The sequence below is a fragment of the Lynx canadensis genome, chromosome F2 (genome assembly GCF_007474595.2).
Source record: "Lynx canadensis isolate LIC74 chromosome F2, mLynCan4.pri.v2, whole genome shotgun sequence".
NCBI classification, from domain to species: Eukaryota; Metazoa; Chordata; class Mammalia; order Carnivora; family Felidae; genus Lynx; species Lynx canadensis.
The window spans coordinates 19,012,434-19,035,482 of NC_044320.2; the positions used below are offsets into that span (position 1 = coordinate 19,012,434).

The 23,049-nt window shown below is 42.0% G+C and overlaps 1 protein-coding gene across 1 annotated transcript in view; it reads left to right on the top strand.

Moving 5' to 3' along the window:
• Nucleotides 1-22,443, top strand: part of SNTB1 (syntrophin beta 1) — a 240,201-nt gene extending 217,758 nt beyond the window's left edge. Inside the window, exons 5-7 of the mRNA XM_030303870.2 lie at nt 10,385-10,581; nt 16,200-16,390; nt 19,265-22,443. Of these exons, the coding sequence (XP_030159730.1) occupies nt 10,385-10,581; nt 16,200-16,390; nt 19,265-19,357 (481 nt within the window). The 3' untranslated portion in view covers nt 19,358-22,443. The remainder of the gene's footprint in view (nt 1-10,384; nt 10,582-16,199; nt 16,391-19,264) is intronic.
• Nucleotides 22,444-23,049: the final 606 nt, after the last annotated feature.

A 23,049-nucleotide genomic window follows, 5' to 3' on the forward strand; every position in this document is an offset into this window, starting at 1 on the left:
GGGTGGGAGAGAAATCACAGTATCTCATAACAGTCATTAATCACAAACTTCTTAGAAAATAATCCTCCTTGTATTCTAGCTATTCATTCAACAAATATTTGCTGAGTGCTTGCCACGTGCCTGGAATTGTGCTAGGTTGTACACATACAGTTGGGAACAATCAGATAAAAAGTCCCGCCCTGATTGACCTAATGAGAATAGTGGCTATTCCTACATATTCTGTTCCAGGCGCTGTTCCACACAGCATTCATATAACTCATTTCATCCTTAGCAACAATACAATGAGGTAGGCATATTGCTACCCCCAGTTTGCATTTGAGGCATCTGAGGCGTGGAGAGTGTTTGAGACTTGCTGAGGTCACACAGTTGGCAAATAGCCCAGTTGGGCTATCTGACTCTCTCCTCTGTCCCCTCATCTCTGTGGCTTCACTCTCCAGGCCCACTCGGTTTATATGGGCCTTTCATTTGTTCCCTTATTCATACTTCCAGATAATAGGAAATGTCACATCTTGCTGGAGTTGGTGGAGTTTGCTTCCAACCATGGGCATGTGTATTTGACTTCCGTAACCAGAGAACAAAGCATGTCCTTGGGTTTCTCACACAGTTTCAGATAAAACTTAGAAACTGGGTGTGAATTACAGCTTGAAAGCCTGTCCCAGGGTGCCGGCATTTTTCCCTGACTGGGTAAGAGAGTTATCTTCTCTTGAGAGACAGCATTTCCTTGGTTGCTATAGTTTAGTCCCTGCCACAGATAAGAGACAGATGGTCATATTTTTAAGGATACACAAATAGCTTAAAATGTAAAATAATTGAAATATAAATAATAGCTATTTCAGAGTCCCCCTTGAGACTGCAGATCAGAAAATATCCTTGGGAAGAATCTTGGGAGGCATGCAAAGAGGCTGTTCTGCAAGAATAGGACAAACTCTGGGGCGCCTGGGTGGCTCAGTCGGTTAAGTGTCCAACTTCAGCTCAAGTTGTGATCTCATGGTTAATAGGTTTGAGCCCCGCGTCAAGCTCTGTGCTGACAGCTCAGAGCCTGGAGCCTGCTTTGGATTCTGGGTCTCCTTCTCTCTCTGTCCCGCTTCCCCACTTGTGCTCTGTCTCTCAAAAATAAATTTAAAAACTTAAAAAAAAAAAAAATAGAATAGGACAAACTCCAAACTCTAGCAGACACATTCTATTCCTTAAGCCCTACCTTTCTAAATGTGCACGTGATGACTTTTAAAAATCTTAATGTCCAGCTGACATTTACTTGCTACTTAGTGTCCAGAATCTGGCTATGGTAATGTGTTCCTAAGCGTAGTCTGCAAGTGAAGAGCCCATTAGGGGGCCTTTTCACTGCCGCACGTTTCATAGCATTTCAGAATAGGTCAGGCGTGTGTGTGTGTGTGTGTGTGTGTGCGCTTTCCTTTGCAAAATTGAACTCACATTTTTTAAACATTTTGGAAAACTTGTATTCATGCAGTTGTTCAGCCAACAGGTAGTGAATCCCACGTGTCAGGTAGAACGCCAGGCACCACAGAATCAAGGAGAGATGCTCCTACCCTGAAGAGCATCTGAATCTAGCAAGGGAGAGGAGATGGTAATCGTAAATGCTGTGTAGGGACGTGGAAGAGGGGCACCTACCTTAAGGAGACCATACTGCGTTTGGTCTGGAGCTCCAGAAGATTGCTGTGCTGTCCACAGCAAGTTTGTTTCCTCCCACATATTTTTACCCTGGACCTGTCAACTTCAACACATGAGCAACAAACCCCACAGAGTGGTGTCCAAGGACCCCTGCTGGCTGCCATGGAGGCTGTCTCAGTCTTCCTGGAAGACCTTCTACCTCACCCTGCATCCCTGGAAGCAAATCGTCTGCTCCAAATGTGGCTCTTCCTGGATGGGCCAAGGTTCAGGGATGGCTTTGATCTGACTATAGACTCTCAAGGCGAGAAGTGTCTCTACTGTCCCCAGGAAGTCCCTGTCCAGCCTGTGCTTGAGCACTTCCACAGACATCGTGGATACTTATGCCTGCCCCTCCCTCCCTCCATTCCTCACACAATGTCTTCTCTTTGCCAGACAGGATATATCCAAACGATGTTCTTTCTGAAGCAGTTTTGGGTACTCTGCTGTTTTGATCATTGTCTTCAGCATTAGGAGTCTTGCGTGGAACTGTATTTCGGTATCACTGCTTTCCTTTGTAATTCTGTTTACTTTATGATTTATACACATTGTTCAGAATAACGGTCCACAGGGCTTGGTGCCTAGGACCGAATGCTGCGTTTTAGGCATGGTCTGACCAGCATAGGGCCACACAGGGCCAGCACCTGCTCTCATTCTGTTAATTGAGTTTAAATTCACGTTAGTGCTGTTGGTAGCTCTGAGTCAACTAATTTCCAGTGGTGCTTCTACATCAAGTCTCTCCCATTCTAATTTTGTCGTTGTCATTGTTTTGGGCTCGAACTACAGTGCTTAGCAGTCTTCCGTCTTGATTCTATATTTCGTCTTCTTACCAGTTTTGGATCATCTGCTGACTTGAGGTGCATGCCCTCTTCATACAAGTCACTGATAAAAATGTTTAACAGGACAGGACTAAGGCCATAGCTCTGCCTCCATTCCTAATTAAATTGACTCGTGATGTCTATGACCCCTTAACAAAGTACTCTTCCAGCTGATAAGCTTTGTACCCAAAACTTATTCCTTTTAAGTCCAAATGAATATGAAAGGAAACTGTCAGTACATTTTTTTTTTCTGAATACTTACTTCATCTATTACTTTTCTAATAATCTGCTTTCTGGATAAAACAGTTGGTGTAAGGAAGACATATAGGCCCTCATGGACTCCTATTTCCTATTTTCCAAAGTCAAAAAAAGAAGGAAAGAAAGAAAGAAAGATTGCTTTTAAAAATCCATTACTGGGGTGCCTGGGTGGCTTTGTCAGCTGAATGTCTGACTCTTGATCTCATGGATTGTGAGATAGAGCCCCGCATCAGGCTGTGTGCTGAGAGCACAGAGTCTGCTTGGGATTCTCTCTCTGCCCCTCTCTCTTCCCCTCCCCCATTCACTCGCTCTGATTCTCTCTCTCAAAATAAAGAAACATTTTTTTAAAAATCCATTACTGAATTTTGCCTGGGAACAGGGCCAAAGAATCTATTTTATTCCATGTTTTGAAAACCAAGATATAATTTTCACTTTTCCAGTTCACTTTTTTAGAATAGTCTGACTTGTTCTCCCTGATTTCCCAAAGGTCCCCGCAGAGTTTCAATTATGAAGCATCTAAGCCCTTCCGGTAGGTTTGTGTGTAATCTTCCCAGGAAGGACTTGAGTTCATTTGAAGCATCAGGGTGCTCTCTTCCAAATGCCACTCCCTTCTTGGCTTCCACTGCCCCTTTCTTAGGCTCACATCTCAAAAACGTTATTTTCATAAAGCAGCAAAGCAAGAATTCACAAGTTATATTTTCTTTCAGCCACTTGTCAATAACACTGTTTGCCTGGAGATACAGAGCTGCCTAGTCCTTGTCTTTGTACACCATAGACATCTAAAAATAGCCCCTCGTGTTGTATTTGCCATTGTTAGGAAACCTTCCCTCATAAGGACCCTCGATTGCCCATCTAAAGGTTTCTTTTGAATAGTGGTTTGACTCCCAGGGAAAACATCCTGTCCTTTGCAGTGGACATGTCCCTTGTGGGTCCTGGTGTTACTTAATTTAGAGCCTAGGTATAAGGGGGGCACCTGGGTGGCTCAGTTGGTTAAGCATCTGACTCTTAATCTCAGCTCAGGTCATGGTCTCATTGTTCATAGGATCGAGCCCCACGTCGGACTCCATGCTGACAGCACAGAGCCTGCTTGGGATTCTCTCTGTCACCCTCTCTCTCTAACCCCCTCAAAGTAAATAAATAAACTTAAAAAAAAAAAAAAGAACCCAAGTATTGGATTCCTAAGATCTTAAGGACCTTATACAATATTGCTTTAACTTCTGTTGATCTGAGGTACCTGTGAGCCCTCTGAGATGCTCAGTGAACAATCAGACAGTACATTATCCAGTAGTTTATATCCAATATTATTTTATTGGTTGGAGCTGGAAATATACAAGTTCACCTCAAGAGAATGATTTCACAGAACATTTATAAATGTAATCGTTCCACTATTTTTCTCTATCTCTTCCTTGTAGCTGCCACTCCTATCACTGTGGCAGCCCACATAATAAAAAGAGGTAAGAGAAAGGATCTTGGTCCTACCCTGTCCAGTGGCCTTGTCTCATTTTTGCAATGCCATGATTTGTAAACTAACCAACTCTGTTTGGACTTCTCAAGATGGCATAGTGGCGCATGTCCACATCTCTACATGTTGTCATCCACTTATTACTGTTGGCCACAAAAAGCAATTCGTTGGGGATGATATTAAGAACAAGGAAATCTATTATTTCTGATATCTTGGTAGGGATGAAATGACAATTATGTTGATAAATGTAGGGTTTCTTTGTTCTTGTGCCAGAATCCACTGCTGCCTTTCCTATGATGGGACAGCTTTCTCTTGAGGTTCCAGTTCACCCTCTGAAGGAAGATCTTCTTAATAATCAGATTGCCCCAATGAAGAGGAATAATTCTCCATCCGTCCACTTGACTCTGGCTCATCTCTTCCACTTGTCATCTGCCAGAGGCTGGTTCTGACTTTATTTTATATTCCAGGAGTGAGCCTCTAAGAACTGGGGCAGAACCTGAAGTGAACTTCATCTCCTCCAACCTTGGGCCACATCTGTTGTACTCACACCATGCCTAGCCTTGGGTCTGCATAGAGTAGGTGCATTTATGAGTTGGCTATGGCTGCCATAACAAAATACTACAAAGCAGGTGACATAAGCAACAGAAATTTATTTTCTCATGGTTTTGAAGGATAAAAGTCCAAGATCAATGTGCCATCAGGGTTGGTTTCTGGTGAGGGTTTTCTTCCTGGCTTATAGACAGCTGCCTTCTTGCTCTGTCCACACTTGGTCCTTGCTCTTTGTGTGTGTGTGTGTGTGTGTGTGTGTGTGTGTGTGTGTGTAGGGAGGGAGATCTCTGGCATCTCTTTTCCTGTAAGGGCAGCATCCTATTGGTTAAGGGCCCACACTTATGCCCTTACTTAACCTTATTTAGTCTATATTTCCAAATACAGCCACATGGGCAAGGGCTTCAACATAGGAATTTTGGGGGGACACAGTTCAGTCCGTAACAGGGAAGTATTCCATAAATGTTTGTAGGATGTATCAGTTGGCAAATGGCGATATCTTGATTGATTGATTGATTGATTGAATGAATGAACTTCGTGACTTTTTTGGTGATCATTTGGAAGTAGAGAAGAGACCTGAACAGAGCAGGAAGCTCCTCTAAGGCCCCTTGGAGCACCCTGAATCAAAAAAGATTCTGTAACTTCAACTGGCAGGTCTCAGGGTCTCTTCTGTCTCATTTGCCAGAGGCCAGTTGGTTTGTGTAAGGGATTAATGAGGCCACAGGTGTAGGTTCCATCCCACGCGGCTCAGTTAACTCCATGTTGAGAAAGGCTCTTCCATGGCAGGTGTTAAGTCTGAAGAGCGAGGCATGGACAGTTTAGAATAACCTAGACATATGGACATGTAGGGCCACAGAGAGGAGCTCATCCGCTGTTCCAACACTGAATTGACACTAAGGTTATACAAACAACAAACAAAGCATGTTTGTCGCTCTGAGTCAGAATGCATGTATTTTTCAGTGGAATACAAGCTCTGGTCCTAAAAATTAAAGTGAAAGATCTGACTTCATTCCAGCCTCATAGCCTTCTAAAGTGAATCTTTAAATTGTAAAGTATCTGTTGCTAAGTGGAGATTTCAAGATTAAAAAAAAATACCATAAGAAGAAATGAAATCACCCATAAAATGACTCAGCATTTTAATGGATTTGTTTCCAGGTTTTTCTCTTACATGGTTGAATTGTGTATCTAGAGACTTTTGGTAGATACATACACATTTCCCCATATTTGCCATCCGTGTTTATAAAATAACTTTCAAGGTCTGTGTAATACTTTACGCAGAGAAGTACATGTACCTATATGCATTGTGTGGATATTGGGATGTAGCTCGCTTGATTTAAATTTTTTTTTTATGTTTATTCACTGAAAGAGAGAGACAGAGCACAAGCAGGGGTGGGGCAGAGAGAGAGGGGGACACAGAATCTGAAGCAGGCTCCAGGCTCTGAACTGTCAGTCCAGAACCCGATACAGGGTTCGAACTCAGGAACTGCGAGATCATGACCTGAGCCGAAGTCGGATGCTCAACCGACTGAGCCACCCACGCGCCCCAATTCACTTGTTTTTAATCTGGAAGATGTTTTTGTTACCAGTATGCACATGAGGTAGCGGAAAAGAAATTTGCTTTATCTGATTGTTTACCTACAGCTTGGCACATTTCATTAACCAATATTGGTGTACTCAAAAGAATACATTATTCAGCATGTCTGCTATTTTTCAGAAAGCAAATCAACTTGTTCTTTAATATAGATATTAGATAATTCACACTTGATCAGTGGAAAAATCAATTTCTTCTCTTCCCTTTTCTTTTCAGTGAATGAAATTTGGCGAGGAGACGAATAACAAATATAGAAGTGGTGCTCCCTCTTAACTCACTGGGTTTCCCCATCAAGGACGCCCTGTGCGTAGTGTTGGTCCGCTAGATACAGGCCTTTCTCATACCTTGTTAGAGTCAGTTAGTAATTTCATTCCCTATACCCAGACCTACCAAGTGCAAATTTTCCAACAAATTAAATTTCCAGTTATTATTGGCTTCGATTTTATAGTCTCTCTGGAGAAAAATTAATATTGGTAGGAAATTCATAAAAAAGTGACATTCTTCGTGAGGGTGGTACATCTTCTCCCTTCACTTGTGCCTCAGTGTTACATTTGCACTGGCCCTGATTGTGACAGCGCTGCTGCCCCCTCGGTGGACATTTAGGGTATAACAAATGAGAACATGTCCAGCTAGGGAAGGCGTAAGGGAACTAACGTTTACTGAATGCTTCTGATGATCACTAAATACTGAATTAAGTGCTTTTCTTTTGTACTTTATTATAAAGAATCCCAAGCATGGGAGGCAGGAGTTGTATTTTTAAAATAAGGAAACCGAGAGGTGCCTGGCTGGCTCAGTTGGTAGACCGTGTGACTCTTGATCTCTCAAGGTTGTGAGTTCAAGTCCCACATTGAGCGTGGAGCCTACTAAAAGAAAAATTTATCTTGCTTATATTAAAATAAGGGAAATGAGGGTAGGGGCACTAAGGGATAGGGTAAGGGTATGGAAATAATACTGAGTACAAACCGTATGCTGGGTCTGTGCTAGGTGTGGACAGATTAGAATATTATTATTTTATGGATTTCACAGATTATTTCAGTTGATCTTTAAAACACTACCTTATGAAGTAGGGATTCCTAGAACATTTGACACATGGCAGAATAGGGGTCTCATGAGGGCTTTTATGCCTCCCAAACCTTGTTATCTCTCTTCAGTTTACAGTCCAGCTGGCCAGCTGTAAAAAAAATGCCAATTTTTTTTTTAAGTTATATTTATTTAAGGAATCTCTACATACCATGTGGGGCTCGAACTCAGGATCCAAGATCTGGCTGAGCCAGCCAGATGCCCCCAACCTATACAGATTTTTAAGAGTTTTAAAAAGGAAAAGCTAGATGTATTTCCTCAAGTAACTAAAACTTAAACACCATCAAGTATAAAAAACATATTTACGCAACTAAGAAAACAATATAAATCCTTGTTTTTTATAAGTACGTTTCTTTTTTTTTTAGTTTGACATTTTTTTAATGTTTATCTTATTTATTCTTTTGAAGAGAAAGAGAAAGTGTGTGTGTGCATGTGCACACAAGCATGTGTGCACAGGCATGTGCAAGAACAGGAGAGTGGCAGAGGGAGAAGGGTGTGAGAATCTTAAGTACTCTCACAATCGTGAGATTATGATCTGAGCCAAAACCAGGAATCAGACGCTTAACCAACTGAGCCACCCAGGCACCCTGACAGTTTGACTTTTGAACAAAAGAATACATTTTTTAAAAATAGGATGGAATAAATTCAAAAATCCATATTTGTACCTTATCTTAATGAATTTTTACCTGGCTCTCAATCCCTTTATAACCCATGTTAGGCTTTTGAGAAATGCTTTCTTTTTTCTTTAGCCTCACCAAGATTTTGAAACCCATGTCAATAGACAGTTCCCTTCACACTGTCCCAGATTCTTTTCTCAATGAGATTCATGGAACTTCTCATTTATTATTACTTTCTATTAAGGTATAATTGACAAATAAAGCCTAATGTGCACAATGTATATATGGTGAGATGATTACCACAATCAAGTTAATTAATACATCTATATCCTCAATATAGTTACTTTGGTGTGTGTATGGAGGGAATAGCCTAAGGTCTATTCTCTTAGTAAATTTCAAGTATACAATACAGTATTATTAAGTATAGTGATCATGGTGTACATTAGATCCTCAGGGGTTATTCATCTTATGACTAAAAGTTTGTACCCTTTGACCAACATCTCCCTGTTTCTCCCACCTTGTAGCCCTGGAAACCGTCATTCTACTCTGTTTCTATGAGTTTGACTTTTTTTCAGATTCCACATATGAATGATACCACCATTTGTCTTTTTCTGCCTGGCTTATTTTACTTAGCCATAGTGCCCTCCATGTTCACCCATGCTCTTGCAAATGGCAGGGTTTCCTTCTTTCTTAAGGCTGAGTAATATTCCAGTGTGTGTGTGTGTGTGTGTGTATACCACATTTTTAAAATCCATTTATCCATCGATGGACATTTAGGTTGTTTTTATATCTTAACTATTGTGAATATGCTGTAACAAACTTGGGGTTGCAGATACCTCTCTGAGATACTGAGTGCACTTTCTTCAGACATATTCCCAGAATTGAATTGCTGGATCTTATGGTAGTTCTAATTTCAGTTTTTTTGCAGAACCTCCATACTATTTTCCATGGTGGCTGCACCAATTTGCATTCCCACCAACAGTGCGCAGGGGGTCCCTTTCCTCCACATTCTTGCCAGCCTTCATTATCTCTTGGAATCTTCTCTATCTTCAAAGAATTTTACGATCAAAAAGCTTGTCAACAAACCTTTTTCTTCAAGGCGGCGTTGCAAACCACCCCCGACACCAATTCTAGCTTTGTGAGTAAAAAAGCTTTTCGGAGTTGTACAAGAAGCTTGTTGCTAGAAATCCAACAGGGTACTGTGTTTGATTTCACCGGTAATTTTGCTCTGCAATATCTAAGCTTACAAGAGGAGATGAGCTTTTGGATTTCTTTGTGCAATTTTTAATCTAGGGGTAACAAGCCCCTTGCCTAAAAAAGTCAGTCTCCCATCTCCCGTCCACTGAGTGAATAGACACCTGGAATTTCTCTGGCAAATGGTAGTGTTTCTTTCTGTACCAAAAGATAAGACTGAAAATGCAAATATCCTGGGGAGAAGTCACATTTACTAAATTATACTCATGCTATCCTGCAAATGATTGATACGGGAGTCTCTTCCCAAAGAAGGTTGAGATATCAGACATCGAGGAGCAGGAGAGATCCAGGGGTTTAAAGGGGAGGCGTGAGAAGGAGGGGCCAGTGCCTGCTCAGGGGGTAGGGCTCAGAGACTGTGATTCCTCACGGTTTCCGTCTGGCCTTTCAGAAAATATTTACGATGGGAGTCACATTTTATGCTTTAAAGCGTGCGCTTTAAAGTCAGTGTGCAAACTGTGGCAAAAAGCACTCTTGGAAATCCCTTAAATCTTCCAGTAAGTGCCATTCTTTCCATTTCCCAGGAAGCCCAGCATCGCCAGTTATTCCTAGGCGTTACCACTGCTGCTTCTTTAGTGGAGTCCCGTGGTGGTTTGCTTGTGTTTGGAGGCTGTGTGCTTAAAAAACGCATTCGGTACACCCAGATGAGCCAAACTACAAGACATGCAGGGGGATGGAGGCTAAGCCAGGAAACAGTGTTGCGCTCGCACCGGGACATACTCATGCCCAGGAATGGAATGGGGAGGACTATACACACTATTTAAGTTGTTCTCGCTCTCACTTTCTCAATTCTCTTTTTGGCCCAGTGGGTATCGTGGAACTTGTCTCGTGGGAGTTAAAGGCATGCGATTCAACTCCTCTGCACATTCAGCCGGATACGGCTCCCCAGGCACTTTCTAAATCTCACCGTAGCCCTGGAGAGGGACTGGCAGGGCAGAAGGCAGAAAACCACGGGGGACACTGGGGTTAAGCTGGACCCTTTGGTCCTAGGTCAGAAAAACGAGAGCAAATCAATGTGGAAGCTTTGATCAGATGACAGGTCAGGTGAACACAGTGGTTTACAGTTTGATGGAGATTTGTCTCTCTTTCTCGACAGGCTGGTCCATTCAGGTCCGGGCAAAGGATCGCCCCAGGCTGGTGTGGATCTGTCCTTTGCTACTCGAACAGGCACCAGGCAGGGGATCGAGACACATGTCTTCAGGGCCGAGACCGGCAGGGACCTCTCCCATTGGACGCGGAGCATCGTACAGGGATGTCACAACTCGGCAGAACTCGTCACCGAGGTCACCACAGGTGAGCACTGCTGGCTGACACAGGACCGGCACGCCCTCTCCTCTGCCCTGGCCTCAAAGTAGTTTCCACTATTGGCCTTTTTGGCTGTGGAGAATTCCAGAAGTACACTTAAATTCTTCCAAATTAAGGCACTGTATGCCCTACTGAAAAGCAAGCCTTTCTCCTCCTTCATTCAAGAAAAGTTGGTAACTTGGAGAGTCAGGTGTCATTTTCCTACTTGTGTAACCCTGGGTGGCTTCCTGGAGGCATGTACTTTGGAGGCCCAAACTGGTAGGATTCTTGTTATCAACAACAGAGACTGACTGTGAATAGCTTATCACAGAATACAATTCTTGCACATTAGTGTTGGTAGCTCACAGAGTTGTTTACAAAACTGGGGAACCAGTTGGTGAAAAAGAGCGGGAAACAGACGTGTCTAGCTGGGGTGAAACAGCAAAGGGGAAACCACCAGTGACCCCTGCCCCTGGTATGGATGGAGAAGCCGAGGCTGGATGGAAGGAACACACAGTGAGTGCAGCCATGTTCCTGCAGAGCTCTACGACAGGGCCGGTTAGTGGGGAAAGTGGGATTTGTATAAAGAAGGAAGAACCTTCTATACTGTACTATTTATTGAGTGCTCACAACGTGCCAGGCATCTCATCTACTGCCTCTCAGTGTTTTTCTTTTTCTTTTTAAGTTTATTTATTTATTTTGAGAGAGCAAGAAAGAGAGCGTGTGAGCATGGGGGAGTGGCAGGGAGAGAGGAGAGAGTGCATCCCAAGCAGGTTCCTCGCTGTCAGCTCAGAGTCTGATGCAGGGCTCGAACTCACAAACCGCGCAATCATGATCTGGGCTGAAACTCAAGAGTCGGATGCTTAACCGACTGAGCTACCCAGGCACCCCTCAGTGTTTTTCATACTATGAGAAACAACCCTACTAGGGGTCCAGAAATCAAAGAATTGAGGCCAGACCAACATTTAAAAAATTAAATGGAATAGGAAAATCAGTGTAAATATTGTTTAGGTTTGTAGAACTTTTGATTCCGGGGTGTGTGTATGACTAGGGTCATAATACGTTGCCTCACCTTGTCTAATGCACACAATTCCCTTGCCAACCTGATTTTACAAATCTGGAAGCAAATCCTTAAGAAAGGGTAAGTAATCAGGGCGCCTGGGTGGCTCAGTCGGTTAAGCGTCCGACTCCAGCTCAGGTCATGATCTCGTGGTCCGTGAGTTCGAGCCCCGCGTCGGGCTCTGTGCTGACAGCTCAGAGCCTGGAGCCTGTTTCGGATTCTGTGTCTCCCTCTCTCTGACCCTCCCCCATTCATGCTCTGTCTCTCTCGGTCTCAAAGATAAAGAAACATTAAAATAAAAAAATTTAAAAAAAAAAAAAGAAAGGTTAAGTAACTTATCCAAGATCACACAACTCATAAATGACAAAACTGTAACACTAGGTTGTGTCATTCTAAAGACTCTTTCTCATTGACTATAGTGTCTATAAGGACATAGATCTCACCGCTATACCACTGGTCCGAAAACAGGCTGCTGTGATCAATAATTTTCATGCCACTGTCCAAATCAGATGGATAGATAGGTGACCGATAGATGATTGACAGATAGCTAGATGATAGATAGAAATGCATGCACATATAAATATACAGATATAGATAATCTAATTTTTTACTGGGCAAAGATAAAATTAGAGACTAGGAAGCAGTAGGAATCTAAAATCACATGAATGAACAAAGTACGTGCTGTAAAATCTTGTACATTTGCTAAGGTGGATTCCATACTAGCCCAGTGATTTTCAGCAGCCAGCACAATGTACAGTTAACAGTGTCCATAATGCTGTTGTTCCTGATTCTGAGATGTAAGGCAGACTGTTTCTAGCTCTGAGATCTAGGACCAACCTCTCTTCCAGGTGTCCTGCGGTCACTCATAAAAAGGGCATGTGTGACAGAGTGGCTAGTATCCTCAACAACAGTCTTCCAGGAAATCCAACATTGAGTCCCATAAGGCTGCTTCTCTGTTCACCCCTTTCTATCATGTTTTCCTGCCTGTTCCTTCATTTCTCTGTGTCTCTGAGCATCCAGTATAAGGTGGTAGCCACAGTGTGGGATTTAAGTCAGAAAGGCCTGGATTCAAATTCCAGTCCTGTTTCTTTCCTAATCTCTTACTCTTACTTGCCTCGCTTGTTTCCATTATCCGTAAAAAGAAGAAAATAACGGTACCTACCTCCTAGGATTGTTGTCGAGAATTATGAGAAATAATCCATGTAAAGCTCCTAGAACAGTGCTTGGCACATAGTAAGTGCTCACTCAGAGTTATTAGTCATTACTCTTGTAATGACTTCTCCAGACCTGTGTGGTCCAGTATGCTGGCTTCTGGTCATATGTGGCTATTTAAATATTATTATTTTTTTTTCAACGTTTATTTATTTTTGGGACAGAGAGAGACAGAGCATGAACCGGGGAGGGGCAGAGAGAGAGGGAGACACAGAATCGGAAACAGGCTCCAGGCTCCGAGCCATCAGCCCAGAGCCCGACGCGGGGCTCGAACTCCCGGACCGCGAGATCGTGACCTGGCTGAAGTCGGACACTTAACCGACTGCGCCACCCAGGCGCCCCAGTATTATTGAATTAAAATTAAATTACTCCCTCAGTCACACCAGCCACATTTCCAGGGCTCAGTCACTATATGTGCCTAATGGCTACCACGTTGGACAGTGCAGATCTAGAACCTTTCCATCACGGCTGAAAGTCCTACTGTACAGCTTTGCTCTAGGGGAACAGGATTGCCCACAAGACATCCTAGGTACAGCATTTCCAAACTTTAGCCACACTAAAAAGAACAGAAATAAAAGTTTTTGTTGTTGTTGTTGTTTTATTCTCAGAAGCCTGATTGCTGACCTCTACCCCCAGAGATTCTGAGTCAGCAGCTTGGGGATGGGGCCTGAGAATCTGCACCTAATAAATAGCAGGTGGTGCTGATGCTGCTGGGCCCTGGACCACTTTGGGAGCACTACCGCGCTAGGCAGCAGCTTCCCCCGGGACTCAGGAATATTCTGAAAGATGGGACACACATCTTTCAGATGTGTAGTACGGTTTCTCCACATTTCCTCTACTCATGCAAACGTGAAAAAACAGATGTTTTTTAGAATTTCCACTGCAGCAACACCAACAAAATCCGTGTCTTTTAGTAGTTACCCTGAAACTGTTGGGTGCCCCGACTATTTTCCATCATTGTTGGACACCTTTCTGGAGCGTTGCTGAAACTTTTTTTTATGCTGAATCTGTATGGCAAGAAAAACTAGAGTTTTGGAGCTGAGATTTGGAAAACCTGAAAACTAAACTTAAGTTATATGTGTAAATACCGGAAAGATCCATGCTTCTTGCAATAAATTCAGGAGTGTTCTAGGAAAGAACGGAGATAGCCAAAGGGATTTGGTTTAGTTTGCATTCCACAGATTTTGTAAAATCTTTCTCAATAAGTTGAACTCTACTTGGACAGGAAAATAATGAGGCTGGTGGTAGACCAGCCAAAGGAAATAAACAATGAATTGTGTGGATGGAGCTAGCCGGGTGGTGGGAGAGGAGAAATTACGGAAATGATCAAAGGTGCAACCCAGTTACAAATTGAAAGATGCCTGCAGGGAGTAGGGGAACGGGGCTTATGTTTTAATCAGAGCTTCAATTAACTTGCTAATGTGTTCGGTTTACCCTGTGTGGATTGAGAACATCTTGAGATAACCAATTCCATTATATGAAGGCCACGGATACCATTTGAGGTCAACTAGAATTGAAAGTAACCACAATCAGTTAATTCGGAATATCTGATGGCATAGCTTTTAAGTTCAAATATAGAGGAAGGAAGAAGAAAAGCATGTTTAAAGCTCATTTGCCCACCTATTTTGCAGGTAATAGAAGTAAAGAGTGTCAAAAACAAGGATTCAAGATGGGAAGCCATAACTACACCCATGCCACTGTCTTTGGTTATCCTAGGACTGTGGGGGTGCTAGAGGCCTACGGACCTTCTGAGAGTATGAGATTTACTGAGGGGCTCTGCCTAGGACTCAGAAATCTATTAGAGATTGTAGTACACCTTTGGGAAATATCAGCTCTTAGTTACAAATTGAAAGATGCCTGTGGGAAGTCAGAAGGAGGGGTATGGGTTTTAAGCAGAGCTTCAATTAAAAGCCGCCTCATTCTGTGAGTCCCCTGTGTCTTCCCCCAAACTCTAAAGGCCCCCTGACCATACAGTCATTACTCTGCCTCTTTGCCAAGGTCCCTCTCCACGTCCCTCTATATCCTGACTTCCAGAGAAGGAGAAAGAGACGTGGCATGGAGTGGAAAGAACTTGAATTTTGAATTCTAAACCACCTAAATTGGGACACATTTCACCTGTCTGGGCGTCACTTTTTTTCACCTATAGTATTAAGCTAAGGTCCTGCTTCAGAAGTTTGTGGTAAGGTGAAATTCAGTTTGGTTTATAAAGCCAAGCTGAGCTAATGTTGATATAGGGCAATCATAATGCCCATCCTCTTCCTCTTCCCAATCCCCATCCCCAGCAAAGAAAATATCCTGGTTTCCCTAAAGAGCTTTCAGATGTGTATGAAGGGCTGAGCCAATTTACTTGTCAGGGTCTGTCAATTGTGGTGTTCTGTGAAGCAAAAAAAATCCAATCTGATACTTAATAACCTTTTTCAGAACTCTTTGATCAGGGGTGTAAACATTCACAAGTCTTCCTAAACAGGAAGTAGGATTCTGGGGCAAGGCTGCATCCCGCTCATAAGCTTAGAGTGCTGGTCACTTTTCCTAAACACAGTGAGGACCACGCACAAAAGCTGGCACCTGTTGTCATCAAGGGATTTTAATTTTGTTCCTTTGGATCACACAGCACCTTGTGAACACTCCCTGGGGCTCCTGAATGCCACACTGGGCAGAGAGGAAACAGCATTCACCACGGAAGATACCACATCTGGTATCTATCCTACTACACAGCTTTTCTAGGACCCAAGATCATCAGATCATCAGAGAAAACATTTAAAACCCTCATTTCTGTTTAAAAAATGAGCTTTGTTGGACTTTTTAAAAATTAGAAATGAGGTGGTTTTTAGGCTACTTGCTCTTGACCTCTTAGGTGTGCTAACTTTGGTAATGTCACGGAGGAAAGCTTGTTTCTTTCACCAGCTGGTAGACACATGGCATTGGGGCATGTGTGTGTGTGTGTGTGTGTGTGTGTGTGTGTGTGTGTGTGGTGATGTTGATGATGGCCAATCAGAGGTAGCTTACCCTACATCAAATGTCAGGTTTTTTCCGGCTTTGGACAAGGCCAGTGGCAGGCAAGTATACTGTCCACGTGTGTGCTATCAGAGGGTCAGAGAAGGGTGAGAGCCCAGATAAAAGTCAGCAAATCCCAGCAAAAGGAATTCTTTCAGCTTCTTTCCCTTGGGTTCATGGGGCAAGTTAAGATACATTATCAAAATCCATCCAAGGAGAATATTTTCATGAGCAGTGATTGATTTTTCAACTTGAGAAATGTGTGGCTGGCCCTGGGATTGAGGAGACTTGTAAGTTAAGTGCCTGGGAAAATGGACCGACCTCGCTTCTCACACCGCTGTGTCTCCTGTCTCCCCCTCAGCCTGCACCTACAAAAACCAGGCGTGCTGCCTGACCATACATTACGAGAATGGATTTTCTATTACCACGGAACCACAGGAGGGTGCCTTTCCCAAGACCATCTTGCAGTCTCCCTATGAGAAGCTGAAAATGTCTTCAGATGATGGAATCAGGATGCTGTATTTGGATTTTGGAGGCAAAGATGGAGAGATCGTAAGTGTATTTCTGTAGACAGTGCGATTTCATGTTTTGCTGGGCGGCACATCTGTGATGGCTTGCAAACGTAACGCTGCCTTATGTTTATTTAGCGGTTGACTATTTACAAAGTACCTGCAGGCTCATGTCTTGTTTGATCCTAGAAAAACTATGATTAGATCCAAGTATCTCAAAGTTCCTAACTTTTGTCTCATTTCCCACTAGCAAATCAATATTTGAATCAAAGAATCGTTTACAAAGTCAGCATTAAATTCTCATTAAATGGGGTCCCACCAGCTTCAAAATGCACCATTCATCCTTAAAAAGTCTCAAGCGTCTAATCTAACCTGGGCATCCGTGCTGGTGTGGGGGGTGCGGGGGCGTGACATGCGCAATGCCCGCCATCCGGGAGGTCTACAAGGAGCACAGCACAGAGGCAGAGGGTCTGGACGAGGGGCAGAGTAGAAGGGATGGTGGGGAACAAAGAAATGTGGTCAATACCTGCATGGAGGGAGAGCCAGACAAGAGCCCAGAAGTTTCGGGCTAATGGCAAATAATGTCTAACAAAATTAGCAAATTTGTCAGAGTAACTTTTAGACGTAGATCAATGCAAACAGCCAGTGTATTGAAATTCACAATTTGCTGTGATCATTACTGCCTGTTACAACAATAACAGTGTACTTCTTCAGTTCTATGAAAGGGTGGGAATTTGCATGTTCTTTCTAGAAAGCAAGTATAGTTCTTGACATTCTCCGGAAGACATAGGACCTCGTTTAAGCTGTTAGCATAAGGCCTTCATTTCAAAGTCACGAGCACTGCTGTTCCGGGTCCCGAGACACCACCGGCCCCACATAACCCAGCACTTCTCACTGTGGGTATCACCTGCGGCCGTGAGGAACCCAACACCCTATGCCTGGCTGCTCATCTGAACTCACTTTCTGAGAACAGTTTCCAGCCAGTCATGTCCCTAACCTTTAAAATGGATCCACAGGATTTTATAGGATTTGTGTGTTTCAGTCAGTAGGTTCAGCCTGAAGCACCAGTTTGGAAATAAGTGACTAGAAAGTCCCTTTCGCTAAGAATACTTGTAGTTCAGTTGCTGCTCTTACCAATCACTCAACTGCGTGCTTTTTCCTAAAGGGGACCGCTCCCTAAAAAAAAAAAAAAAAAAAAAAAAAAAAGTCTCTTGCTTCCTTGGCTTGAAAAATCAAGGCTATTTTTGCCCATGAGGAAAATCACTTAGGTCTAAATTTCAGCCTTCCTGAAGCCTGTGATTATAACCTGACTCGGGAGATTTAGGAAGGACTGAGTTTTTGCTGCCAGTCCATTCAGCTGGTGAGTGCAAGTTCACACATAGCTCCCCCAGGTCAAGTCAGCAACCCCAGGAGGCAGGCACCACCCAGCCTTTCCTCTCCTTTTCCAGGGAAGGGAGCAGAGATGTGCTATTGAGATGGAGTTGAGGGTCAAGACACCCATGTTCTGAGTCTGTAACTAAGTCACCAGTTGTCTTGGGCAAGTCCTTGTATTTCTTTGGATCTGAGTCTCTCTGTCCATAAAATACAGTGGCTGAAGTGGGTAATCGTTAAGATTACTTCCAAAAGTTGCATTCTGTCTTAGTGAAAACAGAATCCTGTGGTTACCCCCCGACTCTGGCATCAGAGAAGCCTGCATCTGAGTCCGTATGTACCCTTCCCTGTAAGATCCGTGAGCTCAGAAAGTTTCAGAACTTCTTTAAGTCTTAGTTTCCCATATAAAACATGGAGATAATAGCAATAACTACCTCATGGGATTTTGTAGGAATTACATAAGACGGTGTAGAGCTAATATTTAGCACAGTGCCTAGTTCATGTTTAGCACGGTGCCTGGTTCGTGACAAATACAACCCTAACTTCGCTAGATACTATTATACATTCCGGTTGTTGATTCCCCAGTAGTGTCATCATCAGAACAGAATTGGAAACACCTCCAGTTTTCCCGAATTAGGTCCAGTGATAAAAATTCAACCTGACTCTTATGCTCTGGTCATGGGTGGAGACACATGTAGGCACACACGGAGCAGGGGACTTAACAGACATGTGACCCACATGCTTACAATTCAAGAGCACAGGACCCTGGGGACACAGCTGCTTAGCCCTAGGGCTTCTGCATTCCGAATTCTCTTTTTCTGTTATTTATTTTGAGAGAGAGACAGACAGCTCAGGGGAAAGGCAGAGAGAGAGGGAGAGAGAGAGAATCCCAAGCAGGCTCCACACTGTCAGCGCAGAGCCCCATGCGGGGCTCGAACCCATAAACCATGAGATCACGACTTGAGCCGAAACTAAGAGTCAGACAGATGTTTAACCAAGTGAGCCACCCAGTTGCCCCTGTATTCTGGATTTCACATACAGTATCTCATTTAATACTCTATTTACCCTGTAAATTAGGTAAGACTAAGAAAAATTTCAAGTGACTTGTCCCAGATTATATATCTAAAAAGTGTTAAAAGGAAAAAAAAAGTGTTAAAACCAGGACTCAAATTTAATCTTCAGATGTGAAATTTAGTGCTCCTCCAAGCTGGACCTAATCCAACATAAATAATATCACTATTGTGATACCAAAAATAAATGGTTTAGACAGTCAAGAAAGGCAACATCAATATGGATGCTACTGGTATATATAAATTTCACAGAACCTATTTCAGAAAAAAAAAGATATATGAGATGTAAAGAATAAGTTCAAAGAGTTAGCTTTTAAATCTCACTGAGGGGGTGGGGGGGCAAGGATTTACAGCCATAATTGATTCAGTTCCCATTTAAAAGCAGGAAGTGCTCAGATCCATTTGATGTGCAAATCGCTATTCTGTATCAAGCATTGATTGAAAATCTCTCACGCTCTCTTCTTTTTAAATTTCAGCAACTGGACCTTCACTCCTGCCCCAAGCCGATCGTGTTCATCATTCACTCCTTCCTGTCAGCGAAGATCACAAGACTGGGCTTGGTGGCCTGAGCAGGGGGATGGCTTGCCTTGGATAGAAGGAGGGCTACTGTGGGACGTCAGATCGGCTGCTCGGCGAGCGGGGAGATGTAGCATAGCAGGTCTGCCGCAGTCAGCTTTAGATCCCCGAGTCCTCAGCTGCCCCAGACTTCTCCATCAGCTTCACCAACTACAAGGGGGTGCCCCAAGAAAATACCGCAAGGAATATCAGGAGAAAAATGGCTTTTTAGAACAGTAGAAGGGTAAAGAAGTGAGGGCGAATGGGAATACATAAGCATAGCTTTGAAATCACGACAATCAAGTACATGAACATTAGAACAGCGTGTGCAGATCTTAATCATACCAGTGTCTAGGCAACTGGTTCACCCAGGTAAGCAAGGGCTGACCAGATGAGAAATGGACACATTGACCTCCCCCACCCCCGATAACAATGATCCCTTGTTTTAGTGTGATTGATTGCCTACTTCTAATTGAGTTGACTTTTGCTGGTAAGGAAAGAGAAGTGCTTCAAATTGGAAACCCACCTTTTACTTAAGTATGAAGCAGCTGTAATTTTTTTCTTAATGAATTATCTTTCAGTGATGTACAATGAGTCTGAAGTATTCTCATTAGCATATGCCGAGCAGGAATTAAATAAAGCGTCAGATACTGATCTGAGCTCTGAGCTGGTGGAATCTGAGCCAAAGTAGACTGTTTATAGTGCAGAGCTTTGCAGAAGAGTTGTGTGCTTGAAAGATGATTAATCTGGAGACTGCACTCACACCAAGGTGTGTTATCTTAGAGCCAAGACGGATAGCTTTACTTATAGAAAGCAAATTATGGGTATTTTTTTAAAAGATTGTCATTTGAGATATACATAAACATACGTATATCTCCTATATATATAACATACATACATCTATATAAAACAGCTCACATGAGATTAACTAATTATCCCCATTTCGTGGTTTTCAGTGGAAATACTGAGCAATTTATTGACCCTTGTGCCTGCCTGTGCTCGTATGCATGCATTTTCGAACCAATCATAGAGCAGCGCATATAATTCTGGACGATGATGGGCTTTACGCATACACCCAGAGTGGTAATCAAATCTGTTGACAGCATCCGCAGCTCTTAGGAATTCCAGGGAAATAATATAATGACCTGATATTTTTCTACAAGAATATTTTCAGACAACATAGAGCATATTTCTGATTTAATGCCTTTATTTTTACCTTTCAATACAAATTCAGTAGAAAGACCCCAGTATCATTTGATTTTGGAGTCCCTTTCCTCAAACCTTAAAAATTAGCTCTAGAGGTTCCGTAAGCATTTGTAACCCTTCTTCCCCCTGTAATGTACATAAAGAAATGTTCTGGATTGGACCTATGCGTTTTTGCAGAACTTTTAGCAAATACCTATGCAAAGAGCTTTTAAAAGTGAAACGGTCTTAAAGGAATGTAATTTTGCCCACCAGATGTTTATTGAGTTACAAACCTGGTTTTAGATTTGTGTTTCCCAAAGTGTCTGTCATGTAACCCTAGTTCCAAAGGGCGTCGACAGACGTGTTTTGTTGGGGGAGAATAAGAGGTTTGTGTGTTAAAGTGTGTTAAACACCAAGGTAAGAAATGTTAAACAGATTTCATGATTGTGGGCCCCCTCAAGGGCTTTAATGTATACACTGAGATTCTTCAAGGGGGGACCCGTGTACTATTCAAACATTTCTAGAACTCCTTTCTGTCAGGGCATCTTGTTGAAACTGGTGTTTAAAAAAAACAAAATAAAACAAAACAAAACAAAACAAAAAACACTTTGGAAACAGCTTTAGGACACTGATTTTTCTTTTTTCTTTCTTCTCTTCTTTTCTTTTCTTTCTTTTTGGTTTCTTATTTTAAAATGCTGAGGAGTGAAGTCCCACCCTGAATACTACAGGAAAGCTTTGATGCATTTGTAAATTATACCGAACTCTTTCACGACATATTTTCGAAGTCACTGGAATGTTGTTATACAAGAGAATTATACTTATGCATTGTAAATAACATTGAAATACATACATTAATGCCAATAGTTCAACAATGTAATCTAAGGTGCTCATGACTACATGAAGTATGAGTTAATTGCTCATAATTAAATTGCAAAGATCCTATTATATATTTATAGACAAATTAAAATGATAATTACAAATATTTCTTCATCACATTAAGTTTTAGACTGATTAATATCTGGGTGGGGGTCAACAAACTACATTCTCTGCATTTACAAAAACTTAATTTAAATATTTATATTTTAGAAAATATACATTTGAATAAATTTATGCATTTTCTGAATAAAAATGTGTTATTAGCAAGAAATAGACAATTTTACTAAGAGAATTGTGTATACGAATCATTTTTTTTTCCTTCACAGTTAAAGTGTATCATATCTGAGTGGCTATGATGAATCAATTTCAAGTACTCATTTTTCCTCGTTCTGAATTCAGCAAATTACAATGATTTTATACTGTAGATTTTAATCTTGTCTTGATGTGTGTTATGGATGTTGTGAAAGACACAAAGTCCTATGTCTGGATACAGTCACTGCGTCATTTTGGGGAATTTGTTTTTGTCCAATCTGCTTTGTGCTCGGTCCGTTTCTTATTTGAATCAATGAATTATTAAATTCACATTTGTCCCTTTAAGGGTAAATCAATACAAATGACTGATGTTTTAACTGTACTTACTGGGAAGCTACCCATTTTGCTGGTAGATGTGGTTAGGTGATCCCTAAGCATCCCAGGGATTTGAAGAAGGCCAACAGGAATATAGAAAGCAATCTCTTTCCTGACTTGAACTAAGTAGAAGAAAAAAATCATAAACGTCTTAAAAACATCCACGTGGAGGCGTTTAATTCTATCAATTTATGGAATTAAAATGCTGAAAAATGCATTCTCCTACAATTAATGAGCAGGGCCTTTCGGGCCCTTGTTTTACAAATATTAGTCCATCTTGAGGGGAGTGGGCTGGGATGAGGGGGTAATATTTGAATGTACCTTGAGTTAAAAAAAAAATGTGCCTATGTTTATAGCACCATGGATATCATGTAAACTTTACATATGAATTAAATAAATATTCACCTCTGAATATGGTGGACTGGTTGGTGGTTTCATGATAGCCACGGACGGAATGTGAAGACACATCCCACTATTCTCTTCCTCCAAGACTGGCCTTGGAAGGTGCTAATGGGTAACGGAGATGCCACTAGAAAGTTTGGTGTGTGGGGGTTTTGTGTATAATTTCAGGATGGGTCTTCATCTGGAGCTTAGGGATCTTGGCTCTTATTTTAAACTAAAAATACATGGGATTTGACCTGTATACCAAGCTCCAAATACTCAAATCTTATGTAGTACTGCAACTTGGTTTGTTTTTAATTGCTTATAATGCCTTAGTCTATGGCTGGGAAGTCTTTTTACTATTTGAAAATTTAGTAGTATTGAGATTACATTTAAACTGTAGAATCTCACTTTTGAAGAGAATTTAGAGGTCATCAAGCACATTATTGCCAAAAGTTTATAATTTTAACACCACCACCTTAGTGTATCTTAGGGTATATTTGCTAGAAATATAGCAACATAGTATATACATATAAAAATGAATACACACCAATTAAATTCTTTAAAAAGTTTGTACCACCTGAAGTCATACCATATACACTACTGGTCCAAGTGCTACATTTTGGGAAACACCAAC